The following is a 12,549-nucleotide window of genomic DNA, read 5'->3' as shown; positions in this document are numbered from 1 at the left end:
CTACTACTACTACTACTACTAATGATGACATCAAAAAGAGTGATACATGACACAAGAACCTGTTACTAACTTGTGATGAGATCATCCTTTAATAGTCCCAGACAAACCACAGGTGATACAGCAGCAGTGACAAGGCACCGCAACATAAGAAATAAACTTGCAATATGAAATTGCTCAAAAAATACGCATGAAGACATTAAGAAATATAAAATAAAGACTGTATAAACAAATCTAAAACAAAGGACATGAGCGACACCACAGAAAAGCACCAGAAACGCCCAGAGCGCGTTTCTTCTTCCTTCTGTCTGTCCGTTCGCGTCCAATCGTGTTTAATTACTGCAGTTGTTGCACTGCGTCTCACTGCGCACGACACGAATTCAGAGGTAAATCAGACATTCAAAGTGTTCAAGGAAATAATGTGCTGAGCTGTGACCCCCTGAGGGGACACCCGCGATGTCAGGGCCCACCGCCGTCAGCACGGTTCCTGTTTCCTGCTACACAACCGACCTCGTAGTTACAAGAAAGCCAAAGCGAGGAGGACGCGCCGTAGCGACAACCAGCAGTCAGCGGGTGTCCGGAGCCAGGAGTTAAATCCAGGCTCTCAGGTCCACCTCACGGTGGGAGGCTGCTGCTCCCTGGAGGAGGACGCGCGTCACGCAGCGGGGAAGTCACACGAGTTTCTCATCAACTCACAAAAGGTAGAACGCCTCCATGGCGTAACCCGCTGACCTGCAACCAGGAACAGGTTCACTTCCATAGAGCTTGCAACAGGAAGTTCTCATCTTGCTGCTTCCTGTTGATCGTGTCATTGTTTAGGAGGCAGAGTATCGCCAAAGTTCTCACCTAGAAATACGTTGATCTAAAACTTTAAATGAATGAAACATCGTGAACATAATTAGTCAGGTTAAAAATGTGCTTTTATTCTTTTAAAATAACTCATTGGTTCATAGCTTCACTGAGGTGTCAACACTCACTGAAACAAGCAGGATCTTGCAGAATTCAAGCCCTTTTTGACAGAACCATGTTGAACTCATCAGCACCCGAGAATACACACACACACACACACACACCTTAATAATGAATAAGTCACAGACACCCAACTGGTGCATGGCATCAGGAGTGTGTCAGTGGGGGAGCATGACTTCAGTCTGAGGTCATCACTTTACAGACAGCAGCAGCTTCAGGACTAAAATCGTCCTTAGGTCCAAACTCCTGGTCAGCGGGTCTGTTAGAACGAGTCGCAGGCCATCAGCGTCCCGACTCAGAGAGTTCTCTCCTGGCTCCAGCCTCCGTGGCTCTGTCACTGAAGGAGGCGGCTGAGGTCCTCGTGGATCTCCGCCTCGTCCCAGGGCCCGTGGATGTTGTTCTTGTGTCTCTGCAGCAGGACCAGCAGCAGCGGACAGAGCAGCGTGACGCTCCCTAGAGCCAGGGCCAAGAGCACAGCTCCGCCGGGCCACTGGAAGCCCAGACCGCCAACACCACCGATACACATCCCCACACACACCCCAGTGAACTGTCGGGGGGCAGTTTCCCTCACCCTCTGCAGCAGGCAGGGCCACAGGGCGAAGACCAGCAGGGCACAGCTGAGCATGGCGAAGGTGTGCAGAGCTCCAGGTAACCTCGAGGCCAAGCACACAGATGCAAACAGAGCTGCATTGAGGGAGAGGCTGCCCGGGGGTGAGGGCCGGGCGTAGGGGAAGGACACCAGGTGGGCCAGCAGCATCAGAGCAGACATGGTGTACACCGTGTCCGTGCTCACAGACTCCGTTAGTGTCTTCAGAACTGGCGAGAAGCCAAAGGTGAAGGAAAGGAAAATAGTTGCACTCTGTAAGTCGGCCAGACGAGTCCGTGGCTCACAACCCGATTCAACCTGCGGCATCAAGACTTGGTACAGTCCATAGCCCAGCAGGGCGCACACGAGGCTGGTCCACAACAGCGTCTCTGGGGGCAGGAGACCCTGCGAGGAGAGCACACGTTAATCAAGCACTTCATAAAGATCCAGCAACACATTTAGGATCGAGCAGGTTTTCTACAGCGGTACCTGCTCCATGTAGAGCCAGAGGGTGATGAAAATGGCCACGCAGGACAGCTGCTGGCCCACGAAGCCTGCCTCTCTCACCACAGCCCAGTAGCGGTACTGCCGGATGCCCTCATTCCTCCGCAGCTCCTCCAGGAACCTCTGGTCCACATAGTTGTCGGGGAAGGACTGGCGTTCCCAGAGCACCTTCCTCCAGGGCACAGCTGGACCTGGGGCGCTGTCTGGCCCCATCACCCTGACCCGCCCACCCACACACACACACACACACACTCAGAACTGAACGACTTGGCAAAAGAACCCTAAAATACCGGGTTTATGAGTGTGAACACGAGTGTTTTCAGGATCTCAACAGTGTCCGTTGACTCGCCCCTCACACTAATGTCAGTCAGGAACGCTCATGTATGCTCCCATTCATGACGTAATGGATCCATGTGTGATCAAAACAAACCATGGAGGAGAAAGCAGCGCGTTCATGACGTAACCAGCAAACGGCTCGCGTGTGTCTGGAGCCCGGAAACGCCAGGAAGCGAATGAAACGACATCATTTGTCTGGAGAGAGCTGACAGGACTCGCTCCGGTTCGGCTGGACTCATGTTGGAGCCAAACCGCACTTCCGGGTTTGCCGCGATCATTTAACGGTAAATCAAATATGTCTGCAGAGAAACACGGCCAATATTACACACCCCACCTATACGCTAAACGTGTCAGACGATTTTCCACCCACCTGAGAGACCTCTGTTCGGCGCCGATGCTACAGCCTGGTCATGGCTTCACCCCGGAAGTGAAGCGCTCAGCCTGAGCCCACAGCGCCGCCTGGTGTCGAGTTGAAGGAAAAGCACCAACCTGTCAGCCATCGCTCTCAAATCAATGCTGCTGTTTGTAGGGCTGACAAATACAAAGCATTGGATTGTGGCAGAATAAATTTACACAATCACAAATCGTGGTTATCTCCTTTATCACGGGGCAGGGGGTCAGGACCAGGACCGGGACTTAGGGCCACTACATCAGTCACCAGGAGGACCTTGATGACATCATGTGGTCCTGCATGTCCACTCACTGTCTGCAGCTGAAGAGGAGACCCGGTAACTGGCTGGTCACTTTATTCCAAGTTGATTGGAGCTTGAGGGGTCGAGGGTTCCGTGACATCACAGGACCTCTTGGGCTCTGATCTTGAGGTTTCTTACCTGACTTTGATCTTGGTGATCCGTCTCGCTCACGGAGCTCACAGTAACACGATAACAAGAACAACTCCACTTTGTGAGTGAATGGAAACAGAGCACAGGTGAGAAAAGGCTGGAATTGTTTAATTTATGCACATTTACAACTACAGAACTTTAAATGAATAAATATCCCATGTCACAGCCCCCCCCCCCCCAACATGGCTTCATCTGGGTAGTAAAAATTATTCTTGCAAGTCAGTGCGACTCACTTTCTCAAGCCCTAGTCAGTAACAGAAATATTTAAAAGAAATTTTGCATTCATTTTTTTATTGAGATAAAAAAAAACAACTTCATAACTGTGACCTTAGATCACAAATTTGTCAGTGACTTGATTGACATGACCTCCATGTGGAGCACAGAAACACTGGACCTCACAGTGGGAGGGGCAGAGGGGGAGGTGGGGGCCAGCGTGCTGCACAACCTCAAACACACACAAACTACACGCCGCGTGGAAAAACAACAACAACAACGTTAAAACAATCTGACTTCACGCTTCCAACATCGGGGTGGTTAAACTAAGATGGTGAGAACCAACTAGGATTGGAGTCACATGGCACAAGTTCACCGCACCGTCAGAAGATGGCAACATGGAGCCTTCAGGCGGTGCTGCAGCTGTGGCCCCCAGTGTCCAATAAAAGAAAAACCCTCAGCGACCAGCGGCATCTGCACAGGCAGCCCATGAGGAGAACCTGGTGGTCAGGGCATGTTAGGACAAGCAGGGGCCTGTTTCACAACCCCCCCCCCCCCCCCCCCCCAAAAAAAAGAGACATGATGCTCCAAGAACATGAAGAGAGAAATATGTTGTTCTGTGGCGTCAGAGGCAGTGCAATATCAGCCAGTGAAACGTGAATATTGGACCAAGAACTCACTACAATCATTCATTCAGAAATACCGCAGCAGCCAAGGCAACCCACGTGTCAGGCATGTCAGCATGTAGCCATGACCTTCTCTGTCTCAGCACATTAGAAATAGACTACTGTCGCCATACAGAGTGGCAGACTCCACATTTTCACGCGCTGGGGGGCTGTAAGTAGACACCAGACAGCAGGCGGGACGCCTCCCTGCCTGGGCCAGAAGAGCCGGCTGCCATTTAGGCCACAAGTCATGGCAGAGAAGTAGGCAGTAGTCATGAAGAGATGTGGAGGTGGCCCTCTGACCAGGTCTCCCTCGAGTGCTGGGAGCAGCATTCGCATCTACATCATCGTTGGACTTGTCTTTTGGCATGAGGAGGACTTCAGGAGTCCATGTCTGACGTGCTCGTGACAGCAGCTTAAGGCCTCACGCTGGCTGGCAGCTAAACACCATTAAGGCATCTTAATTACACACAAAGGGACATTTTTTTTAAATAACTAATGTGCAGGGAAGACATGTTGACTCTGTTTACACTTGGTTTGGACATGTGTCTCGGGTGATCGGACCCCAAGTGGACAGCTGACCATGTTGTTCACATTTCATTGATGCCTACATCAAAGGTCAAAGGTTTTCACAGTCTGTCAGCAGATAGTAAAGCGCCACATTAGCTTAGCACAGGTTAGCTATGAGAACTATTTCAAGAATGTACAATGGGCTGGTCCAATAAGACCATGCAGCAATATGTATGTTTCCATGGTTCTGTATCCAAATACCTCAACACACACTGCAAGGAAGCGCATTGTGCCCTTCGTTGTTATGGCTGCTATATTTCAGCGTGTTTTGTCATTAAACTACCCAAGCGGAACACACAAAGTTGTATTTCACCTCTAGCTTGAAACTTTCAGTCCTCGCTGTACAGAATCACCATATCTGTCATAATGTATTGTGATGAATCCACATTGTGATGTCTGTGCCAATGCAATATACGCCTATGAACTGCCTCCAACCCCGATGAGGTTTCTTTTCTGTCAGGGACGATTCCGGACTCTAGCTCGGGGTCAAATGTGCCCTGACCACCACAGGAAGTGGTCTGAGTGCCTGCATCACCATGGCGCTCGTCTGTACCTGTACTTAGCGCCATCCCCTTGTGATCCGACCGCCTGGGAGGCGTTTTTAAAACCAAGAGCAAACAGGATTGTTGACAGAGTGGGTGCTCCTGTCACTCCTGCTCCTGGTAAACAAACTCAACATCATAATCAAACACCACCTTCCTTCTTCATGGAGCTCAGCAACACTGAGATCAAAACACATCCCAAGAGGGACAGAAGAGCATTTTTGCAAGGAGAAACTGCACACAAGTTCTTGAAATGTCACTTATGAAAAATCACAGCAGCTGGAGGGGGTGGACCAACTACACACACTTTAAAGAGGGAGAGACACTTCCTGTAGCAAAGAGACGGAGGTTGAAATGTAAAGGGACTCAGTAACAAGTTCCTATCCCGGAGCAGGGACTCCAACTGTCCTTCAAAATTCAGCAGACTGAAGACCAGAGAGAAAACCGGGGCTTATTTATTACTAAGAATGTTGAATGTGTGTGTGAGCGTAGTTACATCATCGTGCACTAAGAGACAAGGCCGGCAATCTTCTGAGAAATTCCCAAAGGTATTTGTGAGCATCCGCTTTTCCTCCCTTGTCCACCTGTTTCAGGTGGTGCTATGTGCGAATTTTCCGTTTATCTTCAAACAGTGAGCGGACTAAGTAGACCTGAACCGCCGACACCAACACCATGACAACCAGATTGACCACCGACCAAAAGTTCACTCTGTCAAAGTTGCTCTCCTGGAGGTTCCGGTCGCGAGCCTCGAACGCTCGCAGCACCGTCTGGATCTGCACACTTTTGCCCAGCCGAGCCTTCACGCTGTTGATGGTGTCCTGAGGGGGAGGAGCCAGACAGGACAGGAGAAGGTGACTCTAATTAGATCATGAGAATTAAATTCATCATTGTACGTCAAATAAAATCACACCTCTGGTCAAGTTTTGCAACACCACAAATTTCCTTTTTTTTTAAAAAATGTCCAGTGAATCGCTCCCATGGCACTCAGGTAACGTCAAACTGCCAGAGATAAAATGGCGCTGGGTCAACCAGGAGGCTTCAGGGATCACCAGGTGTAACAAGCGCCAGCCTTCCTGCAGCAGTGAAAACCTCCAGAGTCGATGTCCCAGAATCCTGACCCCCCCTCTAGACACGCAAATGAAAATGCGATTTTCATAGCAGCTGACAAATGTTACAGAGTAAAAAACCCTACACGTGAACGGTGGATCAGCGCTGAGGCTCAGCTGCGACAGGAAGGAAACTGCAACATAGCAGCCTTCAGTCTCCAGTCTGAGGGTTGGAGGCAACAAGACAGACGCATCCAAAAGAATCCAAGTCTGTCTGCTCCGTTACAAATATCCCACTAAAACTGGAAAACTGTGTTGTAAGCACTCAGACCAGAGGTGAGAATCTACAAAGCAGATTGATAGAAATGAGTTCAGGGCGTAAACAGCAGCTCTGTCCAGTGGCTTCTGATTCCACCAGGGAACAAGACGCTCCACAGCTGCAAGGTACATTTCCTCTCTCTCACTGTGTGACACTTACACACACACACACACACTGGTGAGTGGGTGGTGCATGCTGAAACAATTGGCTGCCCTCCGCCAATAGGCGAGAGTTCATGGCATTGTCTACTCTTGTGACACTGCCTGCGTGCGGTGGATTGCGAGTCGTTTTGTTGGCAGGGTCACTCTGCACCCTGCGGTCACAGGTGGCGCTGGGACAACGCAGACGGACAAAGTCTGACAACACGCACAACAGACTTCGACTTCCACCAGAGCTTCACACACACACACACAGCAAATCCTTCTCTCCTTCCACCTCGACTGAATCATGCAGACACACATCACGTGCTGTTTTACACCTAAACGCCGCCTCACCATGATGTCTTCCAGCTTCATGTCCAGCATGTCTGTCCCATGCACATACTCCTTCCAGTCGTCCGGGTCTTCATCTGCATCCATGTTGTCCAAGATCAGCTCAAAGAAGATGATCTTCTCGGAGACGGTACTGAAGGTGTTGTCGAAGCAGAACATGTAGTCTCCGTCCTCGGTTTCAACGCTGGAGGAGAGCACAGGCAGTGAGAGCCAGCACGCACAACGCCATCACTAACAAAGCCTGTGGCTCTGACTTACGTGTGCACTCCATCTGACTTGCGATAGTCACTGAAGAGTATTTGGCCGGAGGGAGATGAGATGAAGAAGTCCACATCCAGACCTGCACCATCTAGTACCTGGGAGCCACACGAGGAAGCACAGGGGACCATTGAGGGACCTTGAAGAGTGCTCTGCTCAGTTCACACGTGTGGAACTGAAGTTCTACAATGAAAGTGATAAGCAGGACCAGCTCGTCCTTCAAAGAAGACACAATAACAGCTACATTAAAAGTTTAGGATGTTTCCCCTCCCGCTTCAAACGGAGTCCCTCATTACTTTCAGCCCCAGAGTGACACGAGTGTGGCTTTTATTACCACTATCATTGAATGCAAACCACGTCACGCTGACGAGTAACTAAAATAAAATCAGCGTTGGCTCAGTTCTGGTTTGCTCTGCTGAACTAAAACAGTTGCAGGCAAGATTGTTGAAGTTGTGCGAGTCTTTCTGACCTGATACTCAATCTCCAGTGAAGCATCTTTCTTCATGGACTGGTAGAAGCACTCCTTTCGGCCGGCGGGTAGAGTGAACGTGAAGTCACTGTCCAGAGACTGAGAGAAGGCAGCCAGCACCACAAACCTCTCTGAAACTACAGCAACAAACACGGACAAGACACACAAAAACGCCCGGGATGTCTCCATAATCGAGCATGTAACCATAAAAGCCAGAAAAAGCCCAAACTTGGTAACATGAACCAGCCACTGTGACGGAAACAGGGCGCAGGGTAAGCTAGTTACGTTTCCTCAAACTTCAGTGTTGAACTGCTCTCACTCAGCCGCACCGAGGACTCCGGAGAGCTCAGGACCCCGCCTGTCCAAAATAACAGCTTTAATGTTCTTTCCCCCCCCGCTCGCCGTTTCTTATCACAAATCCACTTAAATAAATCGTCAGTTTTTTATTATTGTATTTTCGGGTTGGATTTAGATTAAATTGATTATTTAGAGGAAGTCATCGAATTTAACTTTGGGAAATGCATTTTTTTCTTTAAATTCCCATGATATCGAAACCACAGCACCCAGAATCAAGTTATTTCAGTTCGACTTTTGACACGCAAACGCCTTACCCAAATATAACACATTACACGCGAGCGTCTGTTAAAAAAAATGCATCTCCATGCAATCATTTCTGGCCAGTTAAAGCGAACAAGGTTCAAAAGTATTAATGTGTAAAGGAAGGTTTCGAATCTTTCGAATTACAAGGAATTTTTTAAAAATTTAACTGACTAATTTTGTACTGTGTGAGGGTGTTTTGGGAGTGTTGAGGAGAAAAGTACATGATGTTCAGATCCAAAACCCGCACCACCTGGTCATTCGAACGTTCACGCTTTCACTACATCGATGCTCTCAGCACGTCCTATTTAATTATTTTAACTACACCCACCGTCGATGCCCGGACTGGTCTGTCAGACGGTGAGTGGCTACAACCTGGAATACTGAGCACTTGGGGGATTTTCTTATCATAAGAAGATGACACGTCTGGCTCTGCAGCGTCCAACTCATCCTTAGCCCAGTGGGCGTGGTTTTCAAACACCGTGTTGCTACGCCTACTATGATTGGTCAGAAAACCCACATCCCTCTTTTGATTGGTCAGATGTGGGCAGGGGTTGAACGTAGCAAACCCCCAGTCACCCGTCAACAGCAGTAGCAACTGACGCTGAAAAAGAAGCGGACATCTGGTCCGCACAATGAAAATTAGCACACCTTAAGGATAGGTTCTCGCCACTGAAGACAGCTGTTGGTTCGGTTTTAATTTATACAGGTCTTCAGCCGACAAAAAGTCTGTATTTGGTGTTTTGCGAAGCCACGAGTTATTAGAAAGAACCCCCAAAGAGCGAGGATGTTGGTCCCCGCGGGAAGATAATGAAGAGGCTGCGCGTTCTGTTGGTGTGCTTCATTGTAGCTCTCCTGTGCTGGTAAGATTAGCACGACATTTCCGACTCCATTCTCTACACTAGTAGCACGTCAGGCTAGTCATAACAATGAGTGAATCCCGTTTTATGGTAACCATTAAGTTCTTTGTGTCATATTGCCTGTCTTTTGCCACACAATAGGCGTCAGTCATCAAGACAGGAATGATCCCTGCTACAGCTAACAGCATCTGCTAGCTAGGCGGTGCGCGCTGTTGGTTATTTATTTTAGTCAAAACTCTGGAAAAGAGCGATTATTGTGGTTCTATCGGGGGAGAAAAAGGTGGCTTAATTTTTATCGTTTGATTTTTTAAACTTATTTATTTATTCATTTTTGCTGGTTAATTTGCCAGCCAGCTGTTGAATAACCAGATAGCTACCCTGAACTTGTGAGGCTCTGCCGTTGCAACAAATGTTAATTTTCTTGTTGTGGTGTTAATATTCATCAAAAACTATACTTGACAGTCGCAGGGTTTCTGTCTTGTACTTCCTATTGTTGATAATAATGCAGTAGTATAATTTGGGGCTTCAACTTACCATTGTTCTATTTTGGATGTGAATTAACATCATTTAAAACCCACAGCACGTGGATGTCAAGTCCAAACTGTTGTATGTTTACTTGATCAGCAAATGACCTAAACTGCTAATCTAATTTCAGCACAAATATTTGTTAATTTTTACAAAAGTTATGTTACGCACCATTAAACTTGTCCCAATGAACCTATTCTCAGTAAGTCACTAATGTAGAGGAGTTGTTAAAATGGTGGTTCTGGTTCTGTTATACCTGGATACAGAGGTGCATGTATGGCATTAATTAGGCCGATCAACACCACACATCATTTTGTTAAAGAGTAATGAGCAGGTAACGGTATGCAGGCCTGGTGTAACAGGATTAACAGGCCAGCTAACATACCAGATCTCCAGGGTGGCCTCCTGACCAGACATTAGTAACTCAGTTTTCCTGCAGATTCACAGGTAAACCATAAATGGCCTTGGGTGAAAATATCAAAACTGCTGCTTCTAAAGCTCCAGAAATTGCACCCATATATGTACGCTTTTATTGTGGCGTTTCCAGGGAAATGATTCCACAATGATTGCATCTTTTCCCCATACCTGAGGTTCGGAAGAATTATAGCCGTAAACAACGACTGTTCCTACTTCCTCATATTCACGGAAACTGATTTTTCTTCACATTTTTATTGGTATGCCACCCTACTATATGCCAGGGGCTTAATGGGCAGTAAAGGAAGATTTTATTGACTGCTTGCATAATAGCTTCATTAACAGGTCAAACCTTCTCCAGTACCTAATTCCAAATAATACAGTGGTTGTTTTTTAAAAGAGATGGAAATAAATGCGTTTTAGATAAATGTATCAGTGATGTAACCAGCTGTTTTGTAACCCTTGTACCTTTTCCAGAGGAAAAGTTGATTAGTTTGGTTCAGACAGATCAGCTATTGCTCAGATAAGATTCAGCTTGGCTCTGCGTCTTTACAGGAGGCGAAGAGAGGGGGAGCATCTGAAACGGGATAACCCTGGTGTCCTGTCCGACACTGTACACACGTCAGCCATTTAAATTCAAATAGATTTGATTAGAATATTGAATTATGATTCAAGTCAACAGAGACAGCCTTCAGAATATGCTAGATCTTTGATTTTTCACGCACCAATAACGATGCAGCACACACATTCCTATTACAAATGAAAACACTTCACCACGCTGCTACCGGTGTCTTCTCGCTGGTCTGTACAAACTATCACACCTCCCAATGGAAACAGAGAAATGGAGAATGCAATCTTTGCATTAACCCTAAAGCTTCCAAAGTAGCGGTCATTTTAATTTTGGCGTGGCGTCCGTACAGGGAGACACGCAGCAACCACATGTCTCTGTGTGTCTCCCCTGCTGTTTTTAACAGTTGTCCTTGTTGAAATGGCCTCAGCTAATGTTCCCCTGGTTTCAGCCTTTGTGTGCTGTTGTGTGGATTCTTGTCCTCTGTACCTTAGTGTGACACTCCTGTAGTTGCTCGACAGGTAACTACTGGTCTTTATGTAGCTGTACTCAGGAAAGAACAGCAAGTCCACAGTGCCGTGTCACTCACACCGTCAGCAGCGGGGAACATGCTTTGTGTTCGGTTTACTAGCTCACACTCTTGACTTCATCATCCCTGCAAAACACGTGCTCATGTAAAGGTGCAGGTTTCCAGTCAGGTTGAGTGTCAGCGATGGACTTCTCCTCGTTTAGATTGTACCTCTGTTGGTTCACTCTGGAGCAACACAACCTCATTGCAGGACACCAACTGGTCCTCTCAAACATTTAGCGTCCGTCTGTTAAATCAGTACTGGAACAGGGCACGGCCTCTCATCTTCCACTTCATCCCTGTGTCAAAGGCTTATTAGTTTCACAGCAGTTTGAAGATTATTGTGATTATGTAACGTGATTAGCACTCATGAAATATCTCTGCAGCCAACTGACCAGCTGGGGATTTTAATTTTATATCTTGGACCAAAGGCTAGAAAAGCAAAGCAGGTAAAACTGTCCACCAGTGCACCATTGAACTCTGGCCTTTGAGCTGTTGGTCCCTGTTTAATTAAGTTACATTGATTTTTGTTTAGTTTCCTTGGGGTGCAGGGCTGTTGCAGTGTTTATTTGTGTTATTCTCACTGTCCCAAGATATTCTCTTGACTCAAAGGGATGATTTGATATGTGCTGTATGTTTTGTTTTCAAATCCCCCTCAGGGTGTTCCTGAGAGAAACATTGTGGACGCTGTTTGTTTGCTAGAATTTTCGTTTATTTCTCTGGGGATGACAAGATTTGACTGAGTCTGTCTTCCCATTTCTAGTTCGACGTTACACTGATGTCACGTATGATGCCTGTTAAATGTCCGTCCTGACTGATTCGGACACATCCTGGTCATATCTAGGAAATGGTTTTACAAAAGGCTTGACCTGAGTCAGGTCACATGACAATGATGCAGCGGTATCAGATGACAAATATTCATTTTTGATGTTCGCAAATTGGTTGTAGGGGAACAAAGGTTTTCTGGAGTGTGTGTTTGCTTTAGTAGTACCCTCCACATGTGAGGGTTGCATGGTGATGAAGCGGGCGCATAGCTAGAGGGCTCTCTCGTTAAAGAACTATGTGTTCTGTCAACATCGTAAAAGTTCCCTTTTTTAAGCTGCCGTTACATAAGAAGGTCCTCCTCCTTGCCTCATTGTGGCTTGGAAGCCTGTTGTTGGTGCCAGTTTTTTCTCACCAGTAGCGCCTATCCTGGGCACTGCCAGTGAAC

General features: G+C 47.4%; 3 protein-coding genes across 7 annotated transcripts in view; 1 reads left to right on the top strand and 2 right to left on the bottom strand.

Moving 5' to 3' along the window:
• Positions 1-899: 899 nt before the first annotated feature.
• On the bottom strand, positions 900-3,182 carry pigc (phosphatidylinositol glycan anchor biosynthesis, class C). The gene is made up of 3 exons (XM_086224485.1): positions 2,763-3,182; positions 2,042-2,273; positions 900-1,957 (listed from the first exon to the last, which is right to left on the bottom strand). Exons 2-3 carry the CDS (start codon positions 2,267-2,269, stop codon positions 1,301-1,303), a joined length of 885 nt encoding a protein of 294 aa, XP_086080611.1. The 5' UTR covers positions 2,270-2,273; positions 2,763-3,182; the 3' UTR covers positions 900-1,300.
• Positions 3,183-5,665: 2,483 nt separating this feature from the next.
• tmed5 (transmembrane p24 trafficking protein 5) lies at positions 5,666-8,527 on the bottom strand. Its single transcript, XM_086224486.1, has 4 exons — positions 7,808-8,527; positions 7,339-7,436; positions 7,084-7,264; positions 5,666-6,042 (listed from the first exon to the last, which is right to left on the bottom strand). Exons 1-4 carry the CDS (start codon positions 8,012-8,014, stop codon positions 5,824-5,826), a joined length of 705 nt encoding a protein of 234 aa, XP_086080612.1. The 5' UTR covers positions 8,015-8,527; the 3' UTR covers positions 5,666-5,823.
• A 453-nt stretch (positions 8,528-8,980) lies between these two features.
• suco (SUN domain containing ossification factor) overlaps positions 8,981-12,549 on the top strand; it is a 37,502-nt gene continuing 33,933 nt past the window's right edge. For all 5 annotated transcript variants that reach the window (XM_086224477.1, XM_086224476.1, XM_086224475.1 and 2 more), the window contains exon 1: positions 8,981-9,267. In XM_086224477.1, coding sequence (XP_086080603.1) covers positions 9,215-9,267 — 53 coding nt within the window. In that variant the 5' untranslated portion in view covers positions 8,981-9,214. The remainder of the gene's footprint in view (positions 9,268-12,549) is intronic.

Source organism: Aulostomus chinensis, chromosome 14 (assembly GCF_037954235.1).
Source record: "Aulostomus chinensis isolate RoL2024-O1b breed Wild chromosome 14, RoL_Achi_v1.0, whole genome shotgun sequence".
Lineage (NCBI taxonomy): Eukaryota > Metazoa > Chordata > Actinopteri > Syngnathiformes > Aulostomidae > Aulostomus > Aulostomus chinensis.
The sequence above is the reverse complement of the archived record's forward strand: the minus strand, read 5'-3'. Positions and strand labels throughout refer to the sequence as shown.

Excerpts from the sequence above, each read along its gene's own strand:
- pigc (XM_086224485.1), bottom strand. The coding sequence starts at position 2,269 with ATGGGGCCAGACAGCGCCCCAGGTCCAGCTGTGCCCTGGAGGAAGGTG. Across the intron at positions 1,958-2,041 it reads TCTGGCTCTACATGGAGCAG|GGTCTCCTGCCCCCAGAGAC; the intron begins GTACCGCTGTAG and ends CTCTCCTCGCAG.
- tmed5 (XM_086224486.1), bottom strand. The coding sequence starts at position 8,014 with ATGGTTACATGCTCGATTATGGAGACATCCCGGGCGTTTTTGTGTGTC. Across the intron at positions 7,437-7,807 it reads CACTGGAGATTGAGTATCAG|GTACTAGATGGTGCAGGTCT; the intron begins GTCAGAAAGACT and ends TGTGGCTCCCAG. Across the intron at positions 6,043-7,083 it reads TGAAGCTGGAAGACATCATG|GACACCATCAACAGCGTGAA; the intron begins GTGAGGCGGCGT and ends CCTCCCCCTCAG.